Source organism: Capra hircus, chromosome 3, assembly GCF_001704415.2.
Source record: "Capra hircus breed San Clemente chromosome 3, ASM170441v1, whole genome shotgun sequence".
Lineage (NCBI taxonomy): Eukaryota > Metazoa > Chordata > Mammalia > Artiodactyla > Bovidae > Capra > Capra hircus.
Window position 1 is genome coordinate 31,522,458 of NC_030810.1, and position 22,898 is coordinate 31,545,355.

Genomic DNA, 22,898 nt, shown 5'->3' on the forward strand with positions numbered 1-22,898 from the left:
TCAAAGCTGTCTTTCACCTGTTTCACATTATTGTTACCTAAATATGGTTAAACCATCCATGACCTAAAACAGAGGACTTAGGCAGATAGACGTGAAACACCCTCAGAGAGGGAAGTATTAGAAAATATTTCTGGAATGGTATTGGGCCAGGGGAAAAGAAGAATTACTATCAGGTGTATTTCTGTTTTACCCTAATGCTCTCATTTAGACTTCACTAAATGACACTTTTACTATTCTGTTCTTCAAATGAGGAAAATGATCTTCAGGAAGTTTGTAGAAACTTTCTACAAAGTCACACAGCTAGTAAATGACAGAGCCAGGTGTCTCCCTGACTTCTGGAGAAGGAAATGGCAACCTACTCCAGCATTCTTGCCTGGAGAATCCCATGGACAGAGGAGCCTGGTGGGCAATACCGTCCATGGGGTCGCGAAGAGTCAGACATGACTTAGTGACTCAACTCCCTGACTTCACACTGTGTTTCTCCATGCTGCCTAGAGGACTATAGCCTTTCTGAGGATTAGATCATCAGCTTACCACTATGAACTATACTAATATTTCAAAGTTAGTTTTTAGCAGCAGAACTTCTTCTGAAATAATACTAACAAAAACCAGCAACAGCAACATTTTTTTTAATATTTCATATGAGTACTATTATGATTCCTTTACTTGTTTTAACTCATGCTTAACTCTGTGAGGGCAGTAGTATTAGCTGTTTTTTTTTGTTTTTGTTTTAACAAATGACTATGCTGAAACACAGAGAGATTAAATGATCTGGCCGAGGTCAATCACACAGCTAGATGTGGGAGAGACAGGAAACTGGTCTGGACTGTCTAGTTCCTGGGCTCAGAATTTTGATAATCATGCATATTCTTCTTCAGTTTACTCAACAAATATTTAGGAGGGCCTCCTATGTGGGAGCCCTGTCCTAGATGCTGAATGACATTGTCTGGCTGATCTGGTTTAAGGGAAGGTGGGGGCTCATGCCCAGCCCACTTGGTTTCCCACCTTTACCCAAAATGGCCCATAAGGTACTTCAAGGAAACCTAGTGCCTCACATAACTCAGTTGGAGAAACACTGCTCAGCCTACCAGTTACATCAATGTGCAGAGATTTTGTGTTATTCTTTGCTTTTCCAGTGCTCTCTCTTAGAAGCTGCTTTCCTTTTCAATTTAGGTATAATATCCTGACCCAGGAAGAAACTCAGAATGTGTATGATGCCAGGTACTACGGGGGCCAGTGTGAGACTGTATACAATGGGGAATGGAGGGAGCTTCAGTATGATCCCGCCTGTGAGCGTCTCTACTATGGAGATGATGATAAATACTTCCGGAAACCCTACAATTTCCTGAAATATCACTTTGAAGTAAGTCTGAACAGGGTGCTCACAGGCCACTGTGGCAGGGAGGCATGGAGGGGAAGTCTGTTGGTGAAGATAGGATGACTTGCTTTGGAAGATTTTACTTCCTATGGGGCTTGCTGGTGGCTGAAGCTCCCAGTGCACCTGCTCCCGCACATGCTCAGGGCTGAAGAGTCAAGGTCAGGGCCAGGGAGCCTCTGTAAATGGGCCTGTACTGTAAATGGGACCACCTCTGCCAGATCTCAGTTCTGGTCCTAAAGCAGTGAAATAGACTGAGGCCCTACTTTCTGGCTGCTAGTCAGAAGCCCTATTTCCAGGTTTTGACACTATTAGAACAGATGTATATCAGACCGTGAGCAGCTCACTGTCCCTCCCTAGGCTCACGTTCCTAAGATATAAAGTGGGGGCAAGATAGGAGGTGGCTGTGGGTCCTGAGACCTGCGCCCCTGCTTCCCCGAGGGCAGGTCTTCACTGATGATCTTCATCTCTTGGCTTTCTGTACATGATTTTGTAAGAAGAAGAGGTTCTGCTCTTGAAAAGTGCTTGAAAACTGCTAAGGTTCCCTAAGATTCTCCACATCTTTAAAATTCTGCAGTCTCCTGGTCACCATGGAGCTCACAGTCAGCTCCAGGGCCTGCTCCTAACCATTCATTTCTCTGCCCCTCACCCTGTGGGTGAGCCATCTACACAGCACACCTCACTGCAGGCTTACCAAGTGTCCCCTCCTACTTTCACACAAATTCTCCCACTGAATCCTCATTATAAGACAATGGAACAGATATTACCATTGACCCATTTTAGATATTAAAGACAATCTCTTTAACAAGTGGTGCCGGGAAAACTGGTCAACTACTTGTAAAAGAATGAAACTGGAACACTTTCTAACACCACACACAAAAATAAACTCAAAATGGATTAAAGGTCTAAAGGTAAGACCAGAAACTATAAAACTCCTAGAGGAGAACTTAGGCAAAACACTCTCCGACATAAATCACAGCAGGATCCTCTATGATCCACCCCCCAGAATACTGGAAATAAAAGCAAAAATAAACAAATGGGGTCTAATTAAAATTAAAAGCTTCTGCACAACAAAGGAAACTATAAGCAAGGTGAAAAGACAGCCTTCGGAATGGGAGAAAATAATAGCAAATAAAGCAACTGACAAACAACTAATCTCAAAAATATACAAGCAACTCCTGCAGCTCAATTCCAGAAAAATAAATGACCCAATCAAAAAATGGGTCAAAGAACTAAATAGACGTTTTTCCAAAGAAGACACACAGATGGCTGACAAACACATGAAAAGATGCTCAACATCACTCATTATCAGAGAAATGCAAATCAAGACCACAATGAGGTACCATTTCACACCAGTCAGAATGGCTGCGATCCAAGTCTACAAGCAATAAATGCTGGAGAGTGTGTGGAGAAAAGGGAACCCTCTTACACTGCTGGTGGGAATGCAAACTAGTACAGCCACTATGGAGAACAGTGTGGAGATTCCTTAAAAAACTGGAAATAGAACTGCCTTATGACCTAGCAATCCCACTGCTGGGCATACACACCGAGGAAACCAGAATTGAAAGAGACACGTGTACCCCAATGTTCATCGCAGCACTGTTTATAATAGCCAAGACATGGAAGCAACCTAGATGTCCATCAGCAGACGAATGGATAAGAAAGCTGTGGTACATATACACAAGGAAGTATTACTCCGCCATTAAAAAGAATACATTTGAATCAGTTCTAATGAGGTGGATGAAACTGGAGCCGATTATACAGAGTGAAATAAGCCAGAAAAAAAAAAAAAAACACCAATACAGTATACTAACACATATATATGGAATTTAGAAAGATGGCAATGATAACCCTGTATGTGAGACAGCAAAAGAGACACAGATGTATAGAACAGTCTTTTGGACTCTGTGGGAGAGGGAGAGGGTGGGACAATTTGGGAGAATGGCATTGAAACATGTATACTGTCATGTAAGAAATAAATTGCCAGACTAGGTTTGCTACAGGATACAGGATGCTTGGGGCTGGTGCACTGGGATGACCCAGAGAGATGATATGGGGAGGGAGGTGGGAGGGGGGTTCAGGATTGGGAATTCATGTACACCCGAGGGGGATTCATGTCAATGTATGGCAAAACCAATACAGTATTGTTAAGTAAAATAACAAATAAAATAACAAAAAAAAAAAAGAAAAAAAAAATCCCAGAGACTTAGAGGGATAAATGTCAGGCCCAATAGGTAGCAGAGACAAGATTTAAATCCAGATCTATCTGAACTAAGCCTGGCTATACAGCATTTAGAAGGGAAGCTAGATGATGCAAATTCTCTCTATATCATATATATTCTATCTACATTCTATCTATAGAGAGAGATGATAGGATGCCAGGACCCTGAACAACTATCTAGTCACATCCTTCACCCTCCCCCACTCAAATTTCTAAAAAGAAAAATATTGACAGAGGATAAGGCTAGGCTTATGGATTCTGTTTTAAGAAGTTGGTTCCCACTGTCCACAATAGCTAAGAAGTGGAAGCAAATGTCCATCAGCAGAGGAATGGATGAAGAAGACGTGATACACATATACAATAGAATATTACTCAGTCATAAAAAAAGAATGGCAATGCCATTTGCAACAGCATGATTGGACCTAGACATAATCACACTAAATAAGCCAGGCAAAGATAAACATTATACGATCACTTAAATGTGGAATCTAAGAAATTAATACAAATCAACTCAAGCACAAAATAATAATAGATTCACATACATATAAAACAAACTTAGGGCTACCAAAGGAGAAAGGGGAAGGGGAGAGATAAATCAGGAGTATGGGAGTAACAGATGCAAACTACTACATATAAAATAAACAATGAGGATTTACCGTATAGCACCGAGAACATATTCAATGTCCTGTAATAAACTATAATGGAAATGAATCTGAAGCTACATACCTGAAACTAACACAATGCTGTAAATCAACTATAGTTACATTAAAAAAAAGAAACTGGCTCTCCCCAGCCCACTTCCACCTCTGTCATCAGGTCTAAGTAAGCCAAGCTGGGAGACAGGCACTGCCGTTTTCCTAACCGGAGAACGGTCTAGGGCCTATGTGTCAGGCAAGATAGACTAGGCTATGCTGTGGCAATAAAAGATTCTTCAATCTCAGTGCTTAAAACAGTAACGCCCCTCTTCTGCTATTCATTCATCCTAACATAGATAGGAAACTGTCATCATCACAGACACTCAGGACCCAAATTAATGGAGCCTCCATCTCAACACGTGCTCTTGTGATTACAGAGCGAACTACCCATGGGCTCCTAACCCTCACTTCCTTGGCTCAAGCAGAGCACATGACCAGACCTCAGGTCAAGCTGGCTGAGAAATGCAATCCTGGAATGAAATAACCAAACACTTTTGGGTGGTCCCTAAGCATACCTCTACTTAGAACTGTCACCACCTGCCTGCCTTTGCCTCTTGTCCATGCCTAGATACGGCTTTCTGTATTTCCCCACTACAGAGTCAAGCAGGAAGGAAGGGTGTCTATCTTCCTATCTTCTATACAGGAAGGATAAGCCCTCTGGAAAGAAATAAATGCACAGAACATTATAACATTTTATAAGAATCATGTGTATATGTTTAAATAAATATTTTAGTAGTACCACTAATTACTAAGCACTGCTGAATTTTCTGCATTTTAGTATCAATTTGGAATAGCCTTTTTAAAGGAGTATTTATAATAATCTGAAACATTGGTTATTTACAGAGAAAAGATTTAAATATTACCTATGAATTGGAATATAACTTTATGTGTACAAAGCTAACATTATGTGTTTCCTCTCAGGCCCTGGCAGATACTAAATTCTCTGCAGAGAAATATAATGACGTAAATGATCTTCTTACTAAAGTGAAAAGTGACAATTCTGTGTCAAAAGGATTGACCGTTGGTGTGAGCTCTACAAGCAACCCAGTCATGGTGACTATAGGTGTATCCACGTCACAAGATGCTTCCTTCTTAAAAAAGTTAAGCAAGTATAATGAGAAGGTATTAAAACATAATGCCCATGTTGCACACTATCCCATAATCTATGCCAAACACGTACTACCTTAACTGCATTAAAAAGTACAGTAGTAATTGAACCTTCATTTGCTTGTATAATTGGAAATGTCTGATCAGTGGTAATCATGTTTGTTTTCTTATTACACTTTCACATACAGAATCATCACAAAGGGAATACATTGCATGATAAGACTAGTACTCTTATCATTTCCCCATCCTTTTTCATGGTTACCTGGAGCATACAGGGAAATACTTAGAATGGTAATGTCTTAAAGAGAAACAGCTAAGCCCTCTAAACTAGACTTGGAAGAATTCTACAGCAAGCCTGGCTTTTCCAGGCTTTTCCATAGATTGGATGGCTGGCCTGCTCAATGAATCTTTCTTCATCAACCATTTACTACTAATTGCCTATTATCCTGTCTATTATCAGGCAATGTTTCCTTGAGGAAGTCAGGGAGTCTGACTTAACTGATATCTAAAGACTAGTACCAGTTGTCTGGATGAAGTGAGGCAGAAGCTAAGAGAAGGCTATTCTCAGCCTGGGAAAGAGCATGTGCAAAAGCCTGGAGATGAGAAACTGCCTCACACAGATGTGGACTGAAAGGACTTCCACTGTCTGAAGCCCAGGTGGGAAGGGAAAACAGGGAGTGATAACGATGGAGAGGCAACCAGGAGCCAGAGCAATATTCATTGAATTGATCAGAAATTTACCCCAAAGCCTCAAAACATTGTACCAGAACTTGGGATTTACAGAGGACTCAAAACATGATTTTACATGATGAAAAAACAGTTATAAAAGTTAACTTTGTTAACAAATATAAATTACATTTTGGAGCTTGGCCACAAATAAGCTATTGATCTGAAGGGAAGTGTTGTTCTGAGATACAACTCTCAGGGTAATGTGGACTTTTCAAAAACCAGGTCGTTTCCTTCAACTTTCACTATCACTTTGGAACAAGGGTTACATTCTCTGCAAGGAAAGTGCATGCATAACCCACTTCCTCTTAAACCAATCCAACCTCACCCTGGTCCTGTCTTTTTTTTTTTTTCATTATTATATCAGGATCCTGCATTTCTTGATTGCTGAATGGTATAAGATTACCACTAAAATATAAGCTCTATGAGGGCAGGGACTATCTCATTCAAGATCATGTTCCCTGCACCTAGCAGAAAGCATGTGATGACAGGCACTGATAGGAGTTTGTTCAATGAATTAAATGATACTGGCATTTCACAATGTCATCAAAATATTCCTAAGCATAATCTTTAATGGATGCCTAATACTTATGTTGGAAGTTGCATACTGCTTTAATTAGAGAAAGATGCGGCGGTAAGAGTGGGCTGAGGGCAGGGTAGAGGCAAGGAACACAGTGAAGCACGCTGAGATAATGAACCCAGGGAGGGCTGATGAGAGCTTGACCTGGACGGCATAGTAGGAAAGAGATGAAGGCACAGGAGAAGCCAGGCACACACTGGTGCCTAATATATGCTTGCAAAATGTAGTAATCCCCCCTTATATATATTTATATACATATATATGTAAGTATATCTATACCTTTACATATAATTCCCACAGTTATACATAGGTATATATATATATCTGCAGGTACTAAATGCTGACCTTTTACGTGATCTCGTGTGGTAAAATATATACTCTCTCTGTTCTTTTCCCTCATTTAATGGTGGTTGTTGTTGTTGGCAGAAATACATCTTTATGAGAATTTTCACAAAGGTGCAGACTGCTCATTTTAAGATGAGGAGGGAAAACATCATGCTGGATGAAGGTATGCAGCAGTCACTAATGGAGCTTCCAGAGCAATACCACTATGGCATGTACGCCAAGTTCATCAATGACTATGGCACCCATTACATAACGTCTGGATCGATGGGTGGTGTCTATGAGTATATCCTCGTGCTTAACAGAGAAAAAATGGAAACAGCTGGTAAGTAGAATGGGTGCGCGACGCACATGGTGTTCAACGCGTACACCAGACGTGGTGAGCAGTTTTCTAGTCACTGACTCAGCCACGCATGATCTCACTTAGTCTCCATGACAACTCTCTAAGGTAGCATTGGTATTATTATTTATAGAAACTTGAGGTTCAATAGGGTGAAGTGGCTTGCTAGGAAGCACCACAGATAGAGTTTGAATGCAGACTTGTCTGGCTGTCCAAAATCATGCATTTTCTATGGCACCATAGTTATCTCTTTAATAATAAAGGGTCTCTGGGGTTTTGCTGTTTAAAATGTTAAAACATTTTAAATGTAGATTATTGGTGGGTAGAACGGCCATCCAAGCAGTCAGTGATGGCAGAAACCTAGAGTCATCCCAGACCCTCCTTCCCCTCCATCCCTGTAGATCTCTAAGACCCTTCAGCTCTCTCTCCTGAGCAGCTCTCCTCCATCCTTTCTTCTACATCCCCTCCTGCAATGGGAGGCTGGGTTTATACCTTTCACTTACTACTGCAGCAACTCCGAAATGGTCTTCAAAGGAAGACTCACTCCTTCCAATCCATTCTCAACACTGCTACCAGGAGGATATTTCTGCCTCACATATCTTAGGATGTCACCTCCTTGCCTAAGATCCTACAAGGCTAATACTAAAACCTAAAATCCTTAGCAAGACATCAACAATCTCCATGGTCTCACTCCAAACTGCTAGAATAGTGGTTCTAAAACATGCGGACTCCCACCAACAGCATTAGCATCACCTGGGAATGTGTTAAAATGCAAATTCTCAGGTTCTCATCCCAAACCTGCTAAATGGGAAACTCTGGGAGTAGGTCCAGCAGTGTGTTTCGACAATCACCCTCCAGGTTATTCTGATGCTTAGTATAGTTTGAGAACCAGTGAATGAGTAGAAGGGTGAGAGGTGTATCCATTTTTCAAGCCCAGGTTCAACCTCCAAGTTTCAAGAAGTTTCTCTGACTGCACCAGTTCAGGCTGGTCAATTCCTTCCTTCCTTCAACACATTCATATAAATTCCACAGTTTAGTCTTTAAAGCAATTTTCCAAATGTTAATTATTTCTCATGTCATCTAGACAGCAAGATCCTTGAAAGCAAGCCTCGTGTCTGACACTTTTCCACCTCTTTAGCGCTCAACACAGGGTTTACACAGTGAGTGAGCAAAACAAGACACTGAGTTTGAAGAGGGCGTTAACTTAGATTCCTAACTAGGGCCATTCATAAACTTGTCCATCTATCTCTGTATCCATTCTTTTATAATTCAAATATCTATTCAGTATCTTCTACAGGTTTGTGCTAGGAAAGGCAAGCAAATCTAAATACAGTCCCTACCTTCCTGTGGCATAATACTTAAACTGTAGGTTGAAAACCAATAGTAGATCCTGAAATCAATGTATGGATCACAAACATTTTGAACAACACAGAACAGAAGAGAAAATATCATAATGGTTTGTAGGCAGCGAGGATAAGTTATTGCTTCAAGAAACTTCTTTTGGTTAAAGACATATATATGTGCAGAGTCATGACAAATGAAATAGTTCAGGATAGATCAGTATAAAAAAAGAGTTTGAAAAACTTAATTCACATGGATCTTTTTAAGAGTCACTCAAAACCATGAGGAAGAACAAAGAGCTAACATTTATTGAGTACATACTAAGTTCTGGGGCTGTTGTATATATTCTTATTTAATATTCTTGACAACATTTAGAGGTTGGTGTTATTCTAGTTTTAGCCCCAGAAGTGCTGAGGCTCCTTAGGGAAGTTAATTACTTCCCTATATTTGGCCCAGGGCTGCAGGAAACTGGCATCAGACCCCTGGACCTGCGTCTTTTCACCATGTGTTCTGGTACAGCCTTTCATCTGGGCTCTGTCTTTGGTACTGGATTACTAATTAATTGCCTGGGGTATCTCAAGCCCCCTCTGCTTTAAAATCTGTGAGGCAGAAATGGGCTTCCAATGTGGTTAATATTCAAAAGGAGCCCACCAACGAATTGTCCCAGGGATAATTACCTCAGCTCTGTTTATAGAAAGCCATATGTCGATAATAGCACAATTTGCTATTTGTGAAGAGCTGATTTTCTATAAATCCGGAAAGTTAGTGTTGCTTTTCTATAAATATGGAAATGTGCTAATCATCACCTCATCTGCTGGAGCCCGCTAATAAATCAGAATGTCATTTACATATTAACCTACAAAGAACAAAAACATCTACCTTCTTTCCCTTTGACAAACAGACTCACGCATACTCTCACTCCATGTTTGATGTTTGTCTAATTTTCTCTTTGTCTCTTTCTCACCCTCTCTCTCACTCCTTCTCTCGCTCTCGTCTTTTTCAATGTCTTTTTTCTCTCTGATCTATATGATTTTAATAATATTTATATTCTATTAAGTGCTTGTTTCTAAGAAACACACAGTGTGGAATACATCCCCTCCCTCAAAGAGCTGAGCTTGGAATGGAATGATTTAAATGAACACATGGGCTGCTTTGCTTTGGGGACTCATCTGTCCTTGGGTTTGCCTCAGATCCTCTATGGGTTCATCCCAGAGGATGCGCAAGGCTGTTTTCTTCTATGTGTCCTTTAGATAAAATGCGTCTCCCCTAAAGACAGCATGAAACCGTGAATCAAAAATCAAGGGACGTCTTGGATGTTGAGGAGGTGATGTTAGACTTCAATGGGACCCTAGACTTTCCTCAAGGGCTGCTGCTGACAGCTTTCTGCATTCTACAGGGATCAGAATGGCTTTGGGCTGGAATTTCTGGATTTAGACTTTTTTCTCCTTCATCCCTTCTTTGGAGCTCCTATTATTTGTCTTTATATAAAAATATGACAAAGAGAATAGTGCATTCACCATATGGCCTCTCTGGAGTCTGGCTCTATTACCGAGCTGATAATTTACCTAGTACTTCAGTGACACTGTTCTGTTCATGCATGTTTCCTGCCTCCTTTTGTTGGTGCTGTCTGTCAGCCTCCAAAATGCTTCCCCATCTTGTCAACCTGACAGATTTCAACTTATTCTTTGGAACCTTGTATGGGTATCCCCACCTCTGTGAAACCTGCCCTGACATCCCTCTGCCCATTCTTTCATAGTTTTGTTCATACAGATATGCATTTATCAAATATGTTTCTATTGTGTGGCAGGTAAACAAAATTGATATGGTTCCTGTTCTTGCAAAGCTTACAATCTAGTGGAAGAAACTAAATAAACACCTTAAAATCCAGATGTCATTCTTGGTTCCTCCTTTACTTTCTGCCCCTCATCAGTGAGATCTGTCATCTTTTATTTCTAAAGCATACATGGCATCTGACCCCATCTCCATTACCATCTAACTGGTCCGAACTACTGTGATCTCTTATCTGGCCACTGCTAGAGTATGATGGCTTTTATTTTGTCTTTCTTTAGTTTTCTCCTCTTTCCTTTTACTTTTTCTTTCATTTCTTTCTATTCTTGTTGTTGTCATTGTTGTTCTGCAAACACTCTAACATAGCAAGCTTATTTTAGCCTACAGCCTTGGTATTAGCAGTTCTCTCTGTCTGGGCTACCCTTCCCTCTGATGTTTGCATAGCTGTATTCTAACCATTCAAATCTCAACTTAAATACCTGCCTTTCTAAAAGGCCTTTTATGACCATGTAGCAAGTCCTTCTTTGGTACCGCACCCTATTTTAATTCTCAGGCTATCACATATTCAGTAATTAGCATGTTCACATGCTTATTTATTGTCAACCTCTTCCTCCTAGTGTGCATGTTCCATGAGAGCAGAGACCTCATATGTTTTGTTTGCTATTATATATTCATTTCGTAGAACAGTGTTTGGCCTCAATAGCTTCTGCTGAGTGAGCTAATGAATAGATACATGAAGTGAAGTGAAATGAAAGTCACTCAGTCGTGTCCGACTTTTGGAGACCCCATGGACTATATAGTCCACGGAATTCTCCATGCCAGAATACTCGAGTGGGTAGCCTTTCCCTTCTCCAGGGGATCTTCCCAACCCAGGGATCAAACCCAGGTCTTCCTCATTGCACGTGGATTCTTTACCAGCTGAGCCAATTGCAAATTGTGATATGAGCTACGTAGAAAAATGAGCAGGTTGTAGAAATAGAGACTAACTGCGGAAGGAGAGGGAGAAGACAATCAGTTTAGGATTATCTGGGAAAATCTCTTGAGTAAATAGGATAAGGTCCAAAAAGATACTCAGAAGGAGATTCCCAAGACCAGAGGGAAGGTGCCCTGGGCAGAATGGACAACGTGGAGTGTTTGAGAACTGAAATAAGAATGTGTGGCTGAAGCCTGCAGATAAGGTAGGGGATGGAGGGAGCTGAGGTTGGAAATAGCTGCAGATGGTCTTGCTGGTCATAGTAAGAAGTATAGACTTTGTCAGTAGTGAAAAGGAAATCACTAAAATGCTACCCAGCAGTGCCATGGCCTAATCTCTGCGTCAGTAGGTCCCTCCACTGTTTGGAGAGCACAGATTTGAGGGGGTGAGAGCAGACTCAGGGAGCACAGTTAGAAGACTCCTGTTGATATCCAGGTAAGGAATCAGAATGGAGATGAAAGAACATGATCGATTCGAGACATATTTTAAAATAGAGTTTGGGTAATTTGCAGATGACCTGGGTGTGAATTGTGAAGTGTAAATACTCCTTCTATATTATATTTCAACCACACACACACACACACACACACACACACACACACACACACACATAATAGGGTGAGAAGAACATGATGAGTGTGCCTGGGAGGGCCAACTTCCTAGGAGAGGTACCTCTAGGCATTTGGAAATATGGCAGGGATTCTCGAGCCAGGAAAATAACCCAGAATCTATATGTATGTATATATAAATTCATGCACCATACTGATTGTAATTATCTATGTGTCTTTTCTGCTAGACAATGGGCTAGCTTCCCCTTGATGGCCAACGTAGGTAGGCCTTGCACATGCATGCTCAGTTGTGCCCGACTCTTCGTGACCCTATGGACTGTAGCTGCCAGGCTCCTCTGTCCACGGAATTTTTCAGGCAAGAATACTGGAGGGGGTTGCCGTTTCCTTCTCCAAGGTATCTTCCCAGCCCAGGAATCGAACCCTTGTCTCCTGTATCTCCTGCATTGCAGGCAGATTCTTTACCTCTTGAGGCATTCGGGCTTCCTTGACACATTTAGCTTAGCTTCGGTGACCTTTGTCTCTCAAATGCCACATGAAACAGATTTTCTTATAAGTTAAGGTATCTAAGTAAGTCAGATAAGATACCTCCATCTGGGATGATGTGAGGGAAGCTATGCATGGAATAGAAAGTAAACTACTAGCCCTCAAAGCTCTAAAGGTTCATGATTCTGTTGCTGAGTGTTAGACACTCAGGTGTGTCCAACTCTTCTGTGGCACCATGGACAATAGTCCACTAAGATCTTCTGTTTATGGGATTTTTCGGGCAAGATTCCTGGAGTGAATTGCCATTTCCTCCTCCAGGGAATCTTCCTGACCCAGGGATTTGAACCTATGTCTCTGAGTCCCCTGCATTACAGGTGGATTCTTCACTGCTGAGCCACCAGGGAAGTCTCTGGATTCTGCAGTTTGGAATATTGAGAAGGTCTGCAATGATCTTACAGAGAGTGACTTCTATTGATGCTCCACTTGTGAAGGAAGCCAATAGTACTTTATGGCCCCATGAAAGCCATCAGGCAATGTGGTAGTGAAAAGGGTTCTTTTTACAAAGATATCTTTGCTTTTGGTTCTGCCATTTAAAAGCTACTACTTTGTATCTCTGAGTTTCAGTTTTCCCACAACTAATGTAAGTATAATAAACTACTTTTAAAAACCATTATGAGAATTAATGAAGATATTTCTAAAAAGCATCATGATAAAGAAAATACTGTGTAAGCAGTGGTTATTATTATAGATTACAGTTTTAGGTGGGGTGAGTAAGTAGCAGAATCATTTGATCAAAGTCTGTGGAATGAAGAAATATGCTGGCAGATGGTAGTGAGGAATCTAAACTTGGGAGTCAGACACATCTGGGTGGAGAGCTTGGTTCTACCATTTAGTATTGCATGACCCCGATCAGGGAACTTAATTTCTCTGAACCTCAGTTTTTTTTTAAGACCCAAATAGGAGTGATAATAAAGGCTTGTTTGAGAATAATTCCAAGCATCAGTACATTTTGGATGGTAAGTGTTTAAAGAGATTTGATTTCCCCTAAATGCAGGATGTTAGTATACCTTAGTGTTTGAAAATATGAGTTCTGTCATGTTACTGTGTGATTGTGGGCAGATTATTTAATCATTTTAAGTCTTAATTTCTTCATCCCTTAAGCTGGAGGTATTAATGGCATTTAACTCATATTAATTGTGAGGAATAAGAAAAGTTATCCACAGAAAATATTTAGAGTAATGCTAATGATAATGAGCACTCATTAAGCATCAATTACTGAAAAGTGTTCTAATTTAGATTCCCTGTGTTCACATCTCATCTCTACCACTGACTGACCATGGGACCCTTGGGCAAATGCCCTCAGGCAAATGCCTCCCTCTTCCTGCCTGGTTCCTGTTCCCCTAAATGAGGCAATGACAGAAGACACTTCATAGGACTGTTATGAATATGAAATGAAACAGTCTATGTGATCAGGGCTTCCCTCAAAGCTCAGTCAGTAAAGAATCTGCCTCCATTGGGTTCGATTCCTGGGTCAGGAAGATCCCCTGGAGAAGGACATGGCAACCCACTCCAGTATTCTTGCCTGGAGAATCCCATGGACAGAGGAGACTGGCAGGCAACAGTCCATGGGGTCACAAGAGTTGGACATAACTTAGTGACTAAGAGAAAGAAAGAGATGTGATTAGGTGGCCCAGGGCCTGACATATAGTAATAAGAGTTTAAAAATGGTACTTACTGCTACACGATGTTGGTGCAGTAAAACTATGATGGAAATGGGTGAATTTAATTCAGATGACTGTTATATCTACTACCATGGGCAAGAATCCCTTAGAAAAAAAGGAGTAGCCCTCATGGTCAAGAGTTTGAAATGCAGTACTTGAGTGCAATTTCAAAAAATGGTAGAATGAACCTGGTTTGTTTCAAGGCAAACCATTCAACATCACAGTGATTCAAGTCTATGCCCCAACCACTAAAGCTGAAGAAGATGAAGTTAAACTGTTCTGTGAAGACTAAAAGACTTTATAGAACTAACACCAAAAAAAAAAAAAAAAGAAGAAGAAGAAGAAGTTCTTTTCATCATAGGGGACTGAAATGCAAAAGTAGGAAGTCAAGAGATATCTGGAGAAACAGGCAAGTTTGGGCATGGAGTACAAAATTAAGCAGGGCAAAGGCTAGCAGAGTTTGCCAAGAGAATGCATTGATCATTGCAAACATCCTCTTCCAGCAACATAAGAGAAGGCTGTTTACATGGACATCACCAGATGGTCAATACCAAGATCAGATTGATTATATTCTTTGCAGCTGAAGATGTAGAAGCTCTTTACAGTCAGCAAAAACAAGACCAGGAGTTGACTGTGGCTCAGATCATGAGCTCCTTATTGCAAAATTCAGACTTTAATTGAAGAAAGTAGGGAAAATCACTAGGCCATTCAAGAATAACCTAAAACAAATTCCTTATGATTACACAGTGGAAGTGACAAATAGATTTAAGGGATTAGATCTGATAGACAAAAGTGCCTGAAGAACCATGGACAGAGGTTCATAACATTGTACAGGAGGCAGTGACCAAAACCATTCCTAAGAAAAAGAAATGCAATAAGGCAAAATGGTTGTCTGAGGAGGCCTTACAAATAGCTGAGTAAAGAAGAGAAGTGAAAGGCAAAGGAGAAAGGGAAAGATACACCTACCTGAATGCACAGTTCCAAAGAATAGAAAGGAGAGATAAGAAAACCTTCTTAAGTGAACAATGCAAAGAAATAGAGGAAAACAATAGAATGGGACAGACTAGAGATCTCTTCAAGAAAATTGGAGATATCAAGGGAGTATTTCATGCAAAGATGGACACAATAAAAGACAGAAATGGCATGAACTTAAAAGAAGCAGAAGATATTAAGAAGAGGTGGTAAGAATACACAGAAGAACTCTACAAAAAAGATCTTAATGACATGGATAACCACAACGGTGTGATCACTCATCTAGAGCCAGACATCCTGGAGTGTGAAATCAAGTGGGTCTTAGTAAGCAATACTACTAACAAAGCTAGTGAGGTAATGGAATTCCAGCCAGTTATTTCAAATCCTGAAAGATGCTGCAAAGTGCTGCAGTCAATATGCCAGCAAATTTGGAAAACTCAGCATTGCCCACAAGACTGGAAAAGGTCAGTTTTCATTCCAATCCCAAAGAAAGGCAATGACAAAGAATGTTCAAACTACCACACAATTGTGTTCATGTCACATGCTAGCAAGATAATGTTCAAAATCCTTCAAGCTAGGTATCAACAGTACATGAACTGAGAACTTCCAGATGTACAAGTTGGATTTAGAAAAGGCAGAAGAACCAGAGATCAAATTGCCAATATCTGTTGAATCATAGGAAAAGCAAGAGAATTCCAGGAAAACATCTAATTCTGCTTCACTGACTAAGCTAAAGCCTTTGGCTTTGTGTATTACAACAAACTGTGGAAAATTCTTAAAGAGATGGGAATACCAGACCACCTTACCTGCCTTCTGAGAAATCTGTATGCAGGTCAAGAGGCAACAGTGAGAAACAGAAATGGAACAAAAGATTGGTTCCAAATTGGGAAAAGAGTACATCAAGGCTCTGTGTATTGTCCCCTGGCTTATTTAACTTATATGCAGAGTACATCATGAGAAATGCCAGGCTGGATGAAGCACAAACTAGAATCAAGATGTGGGGAGAAATATCAATGACCTCAGATGTGCAGATGACACCACCCTAATGGCAGAAAATGAAGAGGAACTACAGAGCTTCTGGATGAAGGTGAAAGAGGAGAATGAAAAAGCTGGCTTAAAACTCAGCATTCAAAAACTTTGATCACAGCATCCAGTTCCATCACTTCATGGCAAATAGAATGGGAAATAATGAAAACAGTGACAGACTTTATTTTCTTGCACTACAAAATCACTGAAGATGTTGACTGCAGTCATGAAATTAAAAGACTCTTGCTCCTTGGCAGAAAGGCTATGACAAACCTAGACAGCATATTATAAAGCAGAGACATCACTTTGCCAACAAAGGTCCATCTAGTCAAAGCTGTGGTTTTTCCAGTAGTCATGTATGGATGTGAGAGCTGGACAATAAAAAAGGCTGAGCACCAAAGAATCGATGCTTATGAACTGCGGTGCTGGAGAAGACTTTTGAGAGTCTCTCAGACAGCAAGGAGATCAAACCAGTCAATCCTAAAGGAAATCAACTGTGAATGTTCATTGGAAGGACTGATACTGAAGCTCCAATACTTTGGCCACTTGATGCAAAGAGCCAACTTATTGGAAAAGACCCTGCTGCTGGGAAAGATTGAGGGCAGGAGGAAAATGGGATGACAGAGGATGAGATAGTTGGATGGCATCATTGACTCAATGGACATGAGTTTGGGCAAACTCAGGGAGATAGTGAAGGTCAGGGATGCCTGGCGTGCTGCAGTCCATGGGGTTGCAAAGAGTCAGCCATGACTGAATGACTGAACAACAACAATGTTGGTGTTACTATTACCATATTCATTACTCCCAGCTGTCCAGTTGTTAATTCTACAATCTTAACTATCCTCTCATCTGTAATGTGGGGACAATAAGGCAACCTATCTCATAGGTCTCTGCAACTGGTCAGCTTTGAAACATTGTTCAAATGGAAGAAACATCATTATGCCCAGCCTGCAGTGGCCAACACTTCTGCTGTAAGAGTTGGAATCTTAGCATTCATGCTTCTGTCCCTTACCTGGCCATTTAAAAAAATCAAGATCATTCATTTCTGTCCCTAGAGCTTCATCCCATTTTGGAGGGACTGCTCCTCCCATTGATCAAGGTCAGTTTGAATTCTTTTCACTATCTTTCAAAGTCTTAACAAGCCCAATCAGTGCCTATGTTCCATCATGCCTCCCTTTGATGGATGCCAGATAACAATGACCCTGGAAATGACCCTTTCAGTGAAAATGCAATACATTCAGCCCATCACTGATCATCACTTTCCAACTAGGGTCCTTGGGCCAACTGGTCTACTACCTAACACACTGGGTAGAAAAAGCCATAGGGGCATGGCAAAAATCTCACTAAAGTTGATGCCAATTATAGTTTTACATTCTTTTCCTTTGTCCTCTTTCCTTCTCTTTATTTATTCAATCGCTTTTCATTCAACAAACATATATTAAGCGCACAAAATATGGTTAGCACTGTCTAGACACCAACATGGATCCTATTATCTCATATAGCAGGTAACAGGGTTTCTCTGTTATAATCATGTGATTATAGTCAGGGATGATTTATTATAGGGACAACCAGATTGGTTACCACCTATAGTGAATTAACAATTTATTTTTGTTTTCACTGTACTTAGAAATAACTAAAATATTTGGTTTTAACAAAATATATATAAAATATTTGATTCTAATAAATATATTAACTCCTAAGGTTGGTAAAATACAGTCATTCACATCTGGTATTGAAAATGATCTTCATAATTGCTTATAAGGAATTTATTAATATTTTTCTCCCCAATTCTATAGAGAAAGCTTAGGTCTAAAGAGCCCAAGTAACTGGCTCAGTATGATTCAATTGGTATTGAATTAAGGTCTTCTGATAGAGTTTATATATTGTCCATGTATTTACCTCCCATCACCTCCTCCCCATTTCTTCACACTCTGTCATTCATTCTGATACTATATTCCAAGGGCTTAAACTCTAGAAGCAGTGGTAAAATGGCTAGCAGTTACTGAGCATCTCATCACATGGCAGACACTGAATTAGGCATTTAAATGCACTATCTCATTCTATCCTCAGGAAAGACCTGGGAAGAGCATACTATAACACTCAGTTTACAAATGAAGAACTGAAGCTCAGCAACGTTAAATATCTTGTGCAAGGTCAAGTTTGCCTTGTTATTACGGGTGGAGTCCAAGTTCAGCGTGAGAACCTGTGATATTAATAAACATTCTATAATGCCTCACAGATGTTTTACCTAGGGTTTTTCAAACTATAGGCTACAGCCCACTAGCAGATTGTAAGAGAAATTTAGTGAGCCAGGACTAGCATTTAATAAAATGAAACAGAATACAGTAGGAAGGGAAGCCTCAGCAAGCATCACAGAAAGTATGGTTATTTCAGCTGGCTGTAAATGGGCTGGATCATGATGTCAGCTGTATTGCTTGCTTTTGGGGGTAGTCATACTGTCTTAACCCAGTGTGCTCCGCTGACTGTAGCCACTCATCTAATCACTTTAAATAAAGGAAAAGTCATCACTAGCCATGACAAAGGCACTAGGAAGTATATTAGGGTTCTCCAATACACACTTTACTTATATAAGTAAAGAGAGTTCTTGTAAAATATTGGCTCACACAACGATAGAGCCTGACAAGTCCCAAGATCCATATTTGGCAAGCTGTGGACTTAGGGGAGTTGATGATTTAGTTCCAGTTTGAGTTCAAAGGCCTAAGAATCAGGGGAGCTGATGGTGTAGTCCCAATGTGAAGGTTGGAGGTTTGAGACCCAGAAATAGCTGATGTTTTAGTTTGAGTCCAAAGGCAAGAAAAAAAGCCAATTTTCCAGTTCAAGGCAATTAGGCAGGAAGAATCCTCCCTTTTTAAAAAAGTTTATTTGAATTTAATTGGAGGATAATTTCTTTACAATAATGTGTTGGTTTCTGCCATACATCAACATGAGTCAGCCATAGGTATACATATGTCCCTCTTGAACTTCCCTCCCACCCTCCACCCCATCCCACTCCTCTAGGTTGTCACAGAGCACGAGATTTGAGCTTCTTGCATCACAGAGCAAATTCCCACCGGCAATCTATTTTAAATATGGTAATGCATATGATTCAATGCTACTCTCTCAGTTTGTCCCATCCTCTCCTTCCCCGGCTGTATCCACAAGTTTGTTCCTTATGTTTGTGCCTTCTTTATTGCCCTGCGAATAGGTTCACCAATACCCTCTTTCTAAATCCCACATGTATGCATTAATATACAATGTTCGTTTTCTGATTTACTTCACTCTGTATGACAGGCTCTCGGTTCACCTACCTCACTCAAAAGTGTTCCTTTTATAGATGAGCAATATTCCATTGTGTATATGCACCACAACTTCTTTATCCAGTCATCTGTCGATGGGCATCTAGGTTGATTCCATTTCCTAGCTATTGTAAATAGTGCTGTGATGAACACTGGGGTACATGCGTCTTTTTCAGTTATGGTTTCCTCAGGGTATATGCCCAGTAGTGGGATTGTTGGGTCATAAGGTAGTTTTATTCTTAGTTTTTTTTTTAAGGGATCCATACAGTTTTCCATAGTAGCTGTATCAATTTACATTTCCAACAACAGTACAAGAAGTTTCCCTTTTCTCCACACCCCCTCCAGGATTTATTGTTTGTAGATTTTTTTGATGATGCCCATTCTGATCCTTGTGAGGTAATACCTCATTGCAGTTTTGATCCGCATTTATTTAATAATGAGCAATGTTAAGCATCTTTTCATGTGTTTTTTAGCCATCTTTATGTCTTCTTTGGAAAAATGCTTATTTAGGTCTTCTGCCCACTTTTTAACTGGGTTGTTTCCTTCTCTGGTATTGAGCTTCATGAGCTGCTTGTATATTTTGGAGATTAATTCTTTGTCAGTTGTTTCATCTACTATTATTTTCTCCCATTCTGAGGGTTGTCTTTTCACCTAGTTTATAGTTTTCTTTGCTGTGAAAAAGCTTTTAAGTTTAGTTAGGTCCCATTTGTTTACTTTTGCTTATATTTCCATGACTTTAGGAGATGGGTCATAGAGGATCTTGCTGTGATTTATGTCAAGGAATGTTAGGCAGGAAGAATCCTCTCTCACTCAGGGAAGGGTCAGTCTTTTTGTCTATACAGGATTTCAAATTGAATGAGTCCCACCCACTTTAGGGAGAGCAATCTGCTTTACTCAAGCTACTGATTTAAATGTTGATATCATCCAAAAATAGCTCACAGAAACACCCAGAATAACGTTTGATCAAATATCTGGACACCCTGGCCCAGTCAAATTGATGCAGGCAATTAACCAATACAGGAAGGTAGTCAAAGGGGAAATCTAGAGGCAGCTGTTAGTATTAACTGCTGAAACAGGTGTGTGAACGCTCATGTAATGAAACAGCTTATCTAAATAAAAATGAAAAAAACAAGCAATCACTGAGTTCTAACTCTGTGGCAGGCAGCATACTGAGTGCTTACATGAATTTCATCCCATTTAAGCTTCCTGGCAATGCTTTGAGCTGTCTTTTATGGCTGTAGCCATTCTACAAATGATGAAAACAAGGTACTGAATGATAAATGATGCATCCAAGGTGACACCACCGCTTAGAAGCAAAGTGAACGATGAAATAACGATTTCTAATTCTTGGTTCAGCGCTTCTGTGATATCTCTGGATATTATTTTGCTTATCTTCTTTTTTTAAAACAATTAAACCACTTGTGATTTGAAAGTGGTTAAGTGAGGTTTTAAAAATACCCAAGGGCCTTAGAAAGCATCACTAAGAACAAGCTAGTGGAGGTGATGGAATTCCAGTTGAGCTATTTCAAATCCTGAAACATGATGTTGTGAAAGTGCTGCACTCAATATGCCAGCAAATTTGGAAAACTCAGCAGTGGCCACAGGACTGCAAAAGGTCAGTTTTTATTCCAATCCCAATGAAAGACAATGCCAAAGAATGCTCAAACTACCGCACAATTGCATTCATCTCACACGTTAGTAAAGTAATGTTCAAAATTCTCCAAGCCAGGCTTCAACAATATGTGAACTGTGAACTTCCAGATGTTCAAGCTGGTTTTAGAAAAGGCAGAGGAACCAGAGATCAAATGGCCAACATCCGTTGGATCATCAAAAAAGCAAGAGTTACAGAAAAACATCTATTTCTGCTTTATTGACTATGCCAAAGCCTTTGACTGTGTGGATCATAATAAAGTGTGGAAAATTCTGTAAGAGATGGGAATACCAGACCACCTGGCCTGCCTCTTGAGAAACCTATATGCAGGTCAGGAAGCAACAGTTCCAACTGGACATGGAACAACACACTGGTTCCAAATAGGGAAAGGAGTACGTCAAGGCTGTATATTGTCACCCTGCTTATTTAACTTATACGCAGAATACATCATGAGAAATGCTGGGCTGGAAGAAGCAGAAGCTGGACTCAAGATTGCCAGGAGAAACCTCAATAACCTCAGATATGCAGATGACACTACCCTTATGGCAGAAAGTGAAGAGGAACTAAAAAGCCTCTTGATGAAAGTGAAAGAGGAGAGTGAAAAAGTTGGCTTCAAGCTCAACATTCAGAAAACGAAGATCATGGCATCTGGTCCCATCACTTCATGGGAAATAGATGGGGAAACAGTGGAAACAGTGTCAGACTTTATTTTGGGGGGCTCCAAAATCACTGCAGATGGTGATTGCAGCCATGAAGTTAAAAGACACTTACTCCTTGGAAGGAAAGTTATGACCAACCTGACAGAATATTCAAAAGCAGAGACATTAGTTTGCCAAAAAAGGTCCGTCTAGTCAAAGCTATGATTTTTCCAGTGGTCACGTATGGATGTGAGAGTGGGACTGTGAAGAAAACTGAGTACCGAAGAATTGATGCTTTTGAACTGTGGAGTTGGAGAAGACTCTTGATAGTCCCTTGGACTGCAAGGAGATCCAACCAGTCCATCCTAAAGGAGATCAGTCCTGGGTGTTCTTTGGAGGGACTGATGCTAAAGCTGAAACTCCAGTACTTTGGCCACCTCATGGGAAGAGTTGCCTCATTGGAGAAGACTCTGATGCTGGGAGGGATTAGGGGCAGGAGGAAAAGGGGACGACAGAGGATGATATGGCTGGATGGCATCACCGACTCAATGGACATGAGTTTGGGTGGACTCTGGGAATTGGTGATGGACAGGGAAGGCTGGCGTGCTGCGATTCATGGGGTCACAAAGAGTCAGACATGACTGAGCGACTCAACTGAAGGAAGTAGTATCAGCTTCCCAGGTGGCACTAGTGGTAAAGAGTCAGCCTGCCAATGCAGGAGATGTAAGAAACGTGGGTTCTGTCCTTGAGTTGGGGAGATCCCCTCGAGGAGGGCATGGAAACCTACTCCAATATTTTTGCCTGGAGAGTCCCATGGACAGAGGATCCTGGTGGGCTCCAGTCCATGGGGTCACAGAGAGTTGACACAACTGAAGGGACTTAGCCTGCATGCACACACAAAGTTGTATTATACTCGTTATTCACTCCTAAGGGCAGTATTAGGTCAGTTTGAACCTTGACTGGGAATTATAACAGAGAATTGTTAAGGGTTAACCTGACTAGCTACTGATGGTCTGTTCTGAAGCTTGGGTACATTCACAGAGCTAGGAACAAG

At 40.6% G+C, this 22,898-nt stretch overlaps 1 protein-coding gene across 1 annotated transcript in view; it reads left to right on the plus strand.

Annotated features, from left to right (window-relative positions):
- Nucleotides 1-22,898, plus strand: part of C8A (complement C8 alpha chain) — a 72,867-nt gene that overhangs the window by 27,613 nt on the left and 22,356 nt on the right. The window contains exons 5-7 of the mRNA XM_005678355.3: nucleotides 1,174-1,363; nucleotides 5,213-5,413; nucleotides 7,131-7,371. Coding sequence (XP_005678412.1) covers nucleotides 1,174-1,363; nucleotides 5,213-5,413; nucleotides 7,131-7,371 — 632 coding nt within the window. The remainder of the gene's footprint in view (nucleotides 1-1,173; nucleotides 1,364-5,212; nucleotides 5,414-7,130; nucleotides 7,372-22,898) is intronic.